The following is an 8,972-nucleotide window of genomic DNA, read 5'->3' as shown; positions in this document are numbered from 1 at the left end:
TAAGCGAAGGTCTTGAAGACGACTCTCAATAAGAGCATTCTATTAATATGTATTTCTGCATTTCGCCTTGATTGTATTCGCTGTGCGAACGACACATGATGTATTCGTTGCGCGTCTAATACAAATATACAAGTTGGTAACAGTCGAACAGTAACTACGAATAATAATTAGACAAATTATAGTTGCGTATGGTAATTAGGCTCTAAACTGTAGTCGCTTTATAAAAAATTCTCTAAAAATATATAAAAGTCCAGATACTGAATTAGCTCAACCAAGTGGTTGAGGAAGGAACTCTTCAGCATCTGTATTTCTAAGTACTTATTTGCACCATTAATTATTTAGGTAAGGTACACAGTTTTGAGAAAACAAATACAGACTCTGCTTACAAGGAGATCTAACATCTTTATATGAGAAAATGAATATACAATACTTAACAATTGTCAACAATTTCTTATAGATGTGGAAATTTTTGGATGCCACTAATCTTGATTCCCAGGAAATATTTTCAACTTAACAAAGTATAATTCAGCAGGAAAGTATATTATCATTCAAAACATTTGTACAGCCCAGCTTTACTTGCAAAAGGATTCACTTTTATTGAAACTTTACAACTATGCAGGAAATATCATCCTTGCTTTTCCTTGAAATAGCTAATTCTGCCAAATGTTTAGCTGCTGCTTTTGCATCTTTCATGTTCTTAATGCAGTCCACTGCCTCTTGGTTGGACATTACCTACAAATAGGTGAAGAAAATATCAATAACTGACTAAGAAGAGTGAACACAACATCCTCCTTAAGATATAATAGCATTTTTTGTTCAGAACAACAGCAACAAACCCGGTGGAATCCCACAAGTGGGGTCTGGGGAGGGTAGTGTATACGCAGACCTTACCCCTACCCTAGGAAGGTAGAGACGGTGTCTTCGAAAGACCTTCGGCTCGAAAAGATGAATAGAAACAAGCAAATATCAACAACGAAGGCCAGAATCTTTGTTCAGCACCCAACATGCAAAAGTTTAAGAGCATCTGATGCACTAAAGGAAGTAATATCTTTATGTGCACCTGAACAAAGGACCCTATCAATGGAAGTATCCTATGTGGTGGAAGTAAAAGGAGGAGCATACACACAACTTCAGCTCTAAGTTCAGAGAACAACACACCTTCCATAGACCATCACTTGCCAAAATGAGCAAATCTACGTCGTTATCTATCAACTCGATTACTACATCTGGATCTGAACTAAGATGTCTCTTCAAGCTCTTGTCTCCAAATGCCCTGGCAACAGCAAGCTGTCCATCAACACGAGGTACATCACCTACAAAAATTCCAAACCATCAGCTTGTGTGAAGCAAGATCATAGAATACAATTGCAAGCTAATCAATGAAAAGAAAAATTAACTTGGTTGATTGTGCACAAAAATTGCACCCATCGAAAATGCAAGATCATAGAATACATTTGCATACTAATGAACGAAAAGAAAATTTAGTAGATTTTGTGCACAAGAATTGCACCGATTGAAAACAAGATCAATTTTCTTGGAAACACTCTTCTATGGTGTCCTTCATATTCTTGAAGCAAAAAGAATACGAATTGAAAGGCGGGAACACACAGAGTTGCCACAGTTATCGATTCATCCCTCTAAAAGCAGAAAGGAGAAAATATTTTTGCTTTTGATTGTTGCAGAAATGAGAAAATACTAAATCGTCATGACCAACAATTGAGATGGATGGCTGACTTTGCGGGTCGCAAGAACTTTGAAGTTTGAGCATAAAGAATAGAGAAACAGACTGAAATGGTCATATATGTAATGGATCACTTTGAGAGAGTGAAATCATCTATGCCACTAAAGCTAAACATGAATCATAAGCACATAAACTACCTGGAAGGTTAGAAACAAAACCGCCTTTGCTTTCAATAATCTCCTTTTCCCTGTTTGGCTCATGATCAACTGATAGCTGCTTGGCAACACTCTTCTTGGATATGACTGCTCGAGAATCTCCCACATTTGCAACTACAAGCGTTTGACCATTAATCAGCATTGCAGTAACTGCAGTTGAACCTCCTTTTCCCAATTGGAATGCTTTTTCCAGAATATCTTTGTCTGTTGTTTGATAAGCTCTACGAGTTGCACTCTTGGCATCAGTCCAAAAGTCATGCTGCTCACAAAAACAGATGATGCATGAGAAAATGATTGATTAAGAACGGGAGTAACATGAGAGAAAATAGTAACATAAATAGCAAGGACCAAGAGGACTTTGCAGGAATGCAAGAAAGAGATTTAGAATAGCCATTCCAATGCGAGCTCTTCTTGTAAATTAAGCATTACCTCTTTCAAAATGTTGCCAAACAAGTGTGTCTGCAAGTAGTTTGCCACATCATGGCCCATATGGCCATCAAAGATAGCAAATAGGCCCAACTCATTGTTATTGACTTGCTTAAACTCACAAACTAAACAATCTTCCATGGCATGATTAGACCTCCCCTTCACCAAGTGGGAGCCATGAGCAATCCGCTTTGATGCTCCACCCTTGCCTCTTATATCTGGTGAGTCTGGCATGGAAGGGATAAAACATGCCCTTTCCTGAGAAAGACATGCAGTAAATACATTAGCATGAGAACAATGATTCCTTGACCATTAGGCCAATTAACTTTCTGTATGAGAGGTCTATAAGTTTGTAGGATTCGAAGGAAGAAAGGCAAACTGGGAAGGCCAAACAACCAAAACCAAGCCATCTATAAATTGCAAAAAGCAGTACCTCATCAAGAAAACAAGATGGCATAGACTAGAAAGCATTTTTAAAGAATTTGTGAGGAAACTTCATTTTCTATTCTTTACTTTTGAAGGAACTGTATTTGCCCAATTTTTAAATAATTCTCAGAAAAATAGCAACCACTGTTCCATGCAAGAACATAGAGAAGTGCAAAAGCAATGTAGAAATCTTTTGTAAGATTGTAGCATGCAATGGTTTTGCAAACGGAACAGTCGTAAATTTTTCCATGAGTAACTACGATTTGAAAGACGTAGAATAAAATCTAATTCATCTAAAACTTCACTGCTTCACCTACCTAGAGTAGTTATTAGAAATCTTGATATTTTTTACAAGCTATGAAGTTATATCCAACGATATCGACTCGTTTGCTATCTTTTAAGACAGTTTAAAGATACAAATAAAGAAAGATATCGAAATTAGAGACATTTTCCAGTGATAAAGAAATCTATGCCTGAAATCACGTTTCCAGTTATAGGCAGTAGTATGGAAGTCAATCTTCTCGTAAGGTGTAGGAATTGATTATTCAGTTGTTATTCATCTTATTAATCTCATTAAAGAAAAGAACACGAGGAAATTCAGAAGTAGTAACCAAAAACAAAGAAAAGCATTAATGATCGTTTTTCTTTAATCGGTGCAAGCATTAATGATTGTTGTACTGATATGAAAGTGATTGTTGTGTAATGCACATTAGAAGAAGATGATTTATCTATCAAATACTCGTGGCAAGGATATAAATTCAATTCCTAGCTGCATAATGACAGAAACAGGACCCCACACATTTCAACATAAGGATTTGCCAAATTGAAAGATCGAGATAGTAAGTCAGAAAACTAGAATGCAGCTAGCACGATTTTTAATGATATTTGACGAATGCAAGTACACACAAAGACCATGAAGAAAAATCTACAATTTGGGTAGCATTAGAATCTCTTAATGTCCTAGATACACCCTATCTGCAAATATCTTAGTGCCGAAAACAACAAACTATGCTCTTCCATGACACCGTACAAGTTCAATGACAGTTTTGTCATATATTTGGTTATTAGGAAGATTGCAGAACACAATCTGGAAATAGCAGCTGAACTCCCACTTTGAACAGCAAAAGACAAAGTTAAGGCGCTTTACTTTGTTCAATCATCCTTCATTCCCAAGCAGCAAAGGAAAGAAATGGAACTCATGAAACCAAAATCGGAGAAAAATGCACTTAGACTTCTCTAAATTTGAGCTGGAACTACCTTGGCCCATTAGATGAGGGTACACTTAGAATACCTGCTCACACATAAACAAACAACATAGGGAAAGAGCTCAATAGCCTCTCTATAGAAAAATTGAAATCCCTCTTATTTCCAATTCTATGCTAAGCTTTCAATCAGATATTAATCATGTCCCCTCGCTTTTTGTTTATTTAGTTTTAGAAATTACAATGCCGAAGAAGCTTCTAACAACACAATCAATCAACAGAGGTGTTCACAATATAATTCACCTCACTGTGAATCATAGAATGGGCAAATGGTTTTAGATACCCTAATGCTTGCCGCTTAAAGTTAACATTCAAGACATTGCTGGTGCAGCAGCCTACACAACCTGATCACATCATCGTCTTATAACTTAGCACGCAACTTCGTCCCTCCTTGTCGAATTTCAGCTATACTTAGAGTGAATGCAGATGAGGTAGTATGTTGGGCTGCTTGAGCACAGGAAATCCAGTCATGCTTACCTGTATTTTCTACTGCATGTCTTCTCTAAAGAATTTTCGCATATCTACATGTGTTCCTCCTTAAAATGTGAAACTTGTAATCTTGAAAATAAGACAAGTTACCTGCTATAAACAGGTAATAGGGACCTGATGGTGTAAAAATTCCTTACACTGACGGTGTATATAACTTAAACTCTTCACCAAACCATGAAGTTATCGTAACCCGTGAATTCCCTAATCACCGGATCCCTAAACTACTTCAATCGTAGTAGTATAAATTGTAACATGAAGTCCTCACTATCTCTGATCTATTGAAGTTTCAACCTTGCTTTAGCTAAACTTTTGCACAGCTCATCATCCATTTCCCTGAATATCTTCAGGACACCTTTGACTATACAACTTCCTTCCCTAAAGTTAAAATTTGACCACACAAATAGTAGGTTATTTCTGTTCTTGTGATTGAAGACACTAGAGCTTTCTGTACTGATTTGCTACTATAATCAGGGGCGGAGTTAGGTAGGCGGAAGGGGGTCGCCGAAAATTATAAGGTTAATTTTTTTTCATGTATATATATTAGTTGAATTCCCTCAACTTCTTTGTGTGTTTTATTTTTTATTTTTTGAATCAAAATTCTGGTTCGCCACTGACTATAATCTATCACTATGTCAAAATAATCAAATTCTACACTGATTTTGATTCTTAAAAATATCCACAAGAACTAAAACCCATGAACCAGAAAGTTAAACTAACAAAAAAAGGGTCTTTTCCAGACAAATAAATACATACAAATGATACAATACAGTTAAGCATCTAAAATATAGCTTAAGCAAACAAAACAAGGAACAAAGTATTAAGACAGCTAACCTTCATCTTGTGCAGGATTTCTCTTCCTCCTGTCATGACTGGAATATTTTCACAGAAAAAGTAAAACGTGTTATTACGTAATTTTGAATGATGATATATAAACTATGATATGATAATACAAATATGGGAACAGTAGAGGGTGGGCGATGGGATAAAAATATGTGCAAGTATAAATCACATTGACTAAAGACACATGTGAAGGCTGACTTTTTGATTCACAAACGCGTTCCTTTTTCCCTTTTTTCCTTTATAATAATGTCTCTCTTTAAATCAACGCGTTTTTGCCAACTAGCACCCCACCACCCCCATCTTCGCCCTCGTCTTTCCTCTTTTGCTTTGTCAAAATCCAGTTTTGGTACTGGTAATTGAAAAATAAGGTAAGGTCATAGTCACTATTTTATTTAGAGATAAAAATCTAGGCGAAAATACCCTAGCTGAAACACGAAAAGTTTCAGCATGAATTATGGAGCTTTTGCGTATAAACGTTCAGCATATTATATTGTAACTCCATCACATTATGAAATTCAATATATTATGCTGGAATTCATAAGTAAAAAATTAGAACTCCAACATATTGTGCTGAAAGTTTTCTAGATTTTTAAGGGTGTTTTTATTCAAATTTTGTTTTTATATGAAAAGGTAACTAAATTTCAATTATTTTTTACACTGTAGCTAATCTTCAATTAGCAGTTATAAATCTAGTTGTTTTTAGTTTTTTTTTCACGTTTCTTTCCTATGCTTTTGGTACTTTTAATTAGAGGTTTCGAATTTAAATTTAAAAGTAAATAACTTTTTTATAAGAGTGCTTTACTCTCATTGTAAGGCTAAGCTAACGCAACTTCCAGTTATTCGGATTAGGGGGTTTTCGAATATCCAAGAATAAACAAACAAACCAAAAAAAAATAAATTCTCAACCGTAGTTAAGAGTAAATTGCATATTTTGCAACTAATTTGCTGGGTCGTGCATTTTCCTTTACGTTTTAAATATGTTTGTTGGTATTGGTACCTTAAGTTCGTGCTTCTTATTTTGTGCAACTTTTAAAAAAAAATGTCATATAAAATTTGGATGGTAAATTTCCAAAGCTTAAAAATAGTATATGGTGCAACACAAACAAAAGAAATTATTTATTAAAGGGAGAAAAGGAAATAGTATATCTAATGGACTTAATTTTCACTAACTTTGTTCGTCAGATTCACATTTCAAAGAGAACATACGACAGAATACTGCTATAAAATTAAAGAGCAACGTGTTCTAAAATTCCATTGTTATTTTATATGCCATATGCTAATCATTGTCTTTTCTGTTTAGTATAATGGTACTGATCAGTGGTGGACCCAGAATTTTTCACAAGCGAATTCAATTTAAAATAACGCGAATCAATAGTATAAGCAGTATCGAACATGCCAACATAATTTGGCCACATCTTTGTTAATTTTCTTCTTTCTTTTTTGTCTCTTGTCTTTATAGTATGATGTTAAAATTAAGTCATTTAAAAGGGAGCGCGCTAAACTTTGCAAATTTTGGCATTTTAAAAGTGTAAAAACTATTTCCACTTCATTTTATGTGCAATTTATCTTTTTTTTTTCTTCACAAAACACTCATCTATTTAATTAAACAAATTTACTTTTTCAAAATTTTGTTATACTTTAGCAAGAAAATCATTAAACCAGTTAAAAATTTTATTAACGCCATAAAAAAATTGACAAAATATTAAATTCTTTTGTGTTTATAACTAAGAAGGTATTATTTACAAATAGAGGATAACAAAAAAGAGTTACAATCTCAACTAAATTAGTACTAATAATTAAAGAAAGAGGGATAATACATTAAACCAAATACTTTTGTATAAACCAATAAATTTTTTGAATATAAACTAACAAATGATAAATAATTTCATCAAATATACTTGCATGATTTAGCAAAACTTATGAAATAGAGAACTAAAAATCACTTTGTAGAAAGGTTTAATTTTTTAAAGAAAGACAGTTGATTTCTATTGAATTAGGTTAAAAATAAGAAGAAAAAAATAGAGAAAAGACAAAATTGAAGTAATAATTTTGCAAGTTGGTTGTGTTACTAGTTAGATTGACCGGGAAAGACACGGTAGCTCACAAGACCTATCATTGCACATTTAATGTCGCAAAACAAACAGAAAAGGAAAAATTGCAAAATAAATACTAGGGAGAACATGGGAAAGATCAGAGTCATCTTATCTTGACTACTCCCTAGAAGACAGAACTCTTAACGATGCTTTGAATAGCAATCTTTCGTACCCCATTCAATAGACATGAGTCGAGCACGCGACCTCGTTGAAACTTTGAACCCGCATGACCATCTCTACAGGCGTAGTGTTGCAGTCAAGTGGATTCAAATATAACATTATATACATATTTTAACTGTTTTAAACATAAATTGCTAACGCATACAGTATCATTTTTCAGTAAAGCGGGTTCACATGAACCCGCTTAGTAACACGTGGGTCCGCCCCTGGTACTGATACACCAATAAAATGCTTACAAAAATCATGTATTGTTTTACGTGTAGCAAAAAAAAAATAATAAAATATTTAAAGCACCTACTTTTGGGTGGTAAAAATTACGGAGATGCTTAAAATATTAAAATACTAGAAATGGGTTGCCCGGGCAAAGCCCGGGCCCAACAGACTTGTTCACAAAATATGAAATACATTGATACATTTTACTTTTATTCAATACAAAAAAGTGAAGAAGACACGTAAACTCATATATGACAAAGCGATAAAAGAACGCAAAAAGTAGCATAGGAATGCCAAAACTAAGAGATTTCCTTGAGGAAATATGTTGTCAAAAAAGAGAGGAAGCACACAAAGTATTATACCCTATTATTTCCAAATATTTAATTAATTTGCACAATACTAAAACCATATGCATCAATGACTCAAATTTAGCACTGAAGACATGCTCCAGAATTGGCATCAATTAGCTTCACCATCTGTCTATTTTCCTGCAAAACGTTTAGAAAAGCATATAAATTTTTGGTATTCCTTAAATAATCAACTTTCTTTGGCTAAGCATGCTCGAAAACTTTAAGCATTTATATGCTTGTTTACTATATAGATTCAGTCATTCTTCGAGTATTATGCGGTCCATCATTAGCCGCTGCATAAAATTTCATTTCTTGAAGCTATTAGATTTCATTTCAATTTATTGTCACGTCTCATTGCAGATGTAAGTATCATTTGCGCACCTATATGTTTTCAAGAAGTGCAAGTATTCAAATGTTGCCGATTAGGCATTAATTCCATCATCAATGATACCTGGAACTTTTTCTTATCCTCAATTTCTTCTCCTGTATTTTTACTTTATGCCCCTTTCTATCATTAGATCATGCCTCATAGAGCAGATAAAGTACCATGATAAAACAATTTAAATTTTCACTTGAATTTGCTTACTTTTTTCTCAAGAGTAAGACTGCTGAATATTAGCCATATGTCGAAGATCTGCCGGACAATCATGTCTCTTTGTATAAGAAGCAAGAGCATTGATTTGGTTATCTATTAGATTTTTCTCTTTCTAAAAGTATAAAATACAGTAATATGAAAAAGATCTAACATATATATATATATATATATATATATATATATATATATATATATATATATA

General features: G+C 33.8%; 1 protein-coding gene across 2 annotated transcripts; it reads right to left on the bottom strand.

Moving 5' to 3' along the window:
* Positions 1 to 305: 305 nt before the first annotated feature.
* LOC109243402 (probable protein phosphatase 2C 58) lies at positions 306 to 5,521 on the bottom strand. Of its 2 annotated transcripts, XM_019410326.1 has the most exons (6): positions 5,331 to 5,521; positions 3,896 to 4,039; positions 2,326 to 2,580; positions 1,879 to 2,155; positions 1,159 to 1,313; positions 306 to 732 (listed from the first exon to the last, which is right to left on the bottom strand). In XM_019410326.1, exons 3-6 carry the CDS (start codon positions 2,554 to 2,556, stop codon positions 595 to 597), a joined length of 801 nt encoding a protein of 266 aa, XP_019265871.1. In that variant the 5' UTR covers positions 2,557 to 2,580; positions 3,896 to 4,039; positions 5,331 to 5,521; the 3' UTR covers positions 306 to 594. The 2 variants fall into 2 exon arrangements, with proteins under 2 accessions (XP_019265871.1, XP_019265870.1); XM_019410325.1 differs by lacking the exon at positions 3,896 to 4,039.
* Between the last annotated feature and the right edge of the window lie 3,451 nt (positions 5,522 to 8,972).

This window comes from Nicotiana attenuata, unplaced genomic scaffold (assembly GCF_001879085.1).
Source record: "Nicotiana attenuata strain UT unplaced genomic scaffold, NIATTr2, whole genome shotgun sequence".
In the NCBI taxonomy this organism is placed as follows: Eukaryota; Viridiplantae; Streptophyta; class Magnoliopsida; order Solanales; family Solanaceae; genus Nicotiana; species Nicotiana attenuata.
Note: the sequence above shows the minus strand (reverse complement) of the source record. Positions and strands in the feature narration are given on the sequence as shown.

What these genes read in the sequence shown, in the direction of transcription:
- LOC109243402 (XM_019410325.1), bottom strand. Translation starts at nt 5,366, where the DNA reads ATGACAGGAGGAAGAGAAATCCTGCACAAGATGAAG. An exon ending in TTGGCAACATTTTGAAAGAG is followed by an intron (nt 2,156 to 2,325) that starts GTAATGCTTAAT and finishes TTTTGTGAGCAG; the next exon opens with CATGACTTTTGGACTGATGC. An exon ending in TTTTGTTTCTAACCTTCCAG is followed by an intron (nt 1,314 to 1,878) that starts GTAGTTTATGTG and finishes GAATTTTTGTAG; the next exon opens with GTGATGTACCTCGTGTTGAT.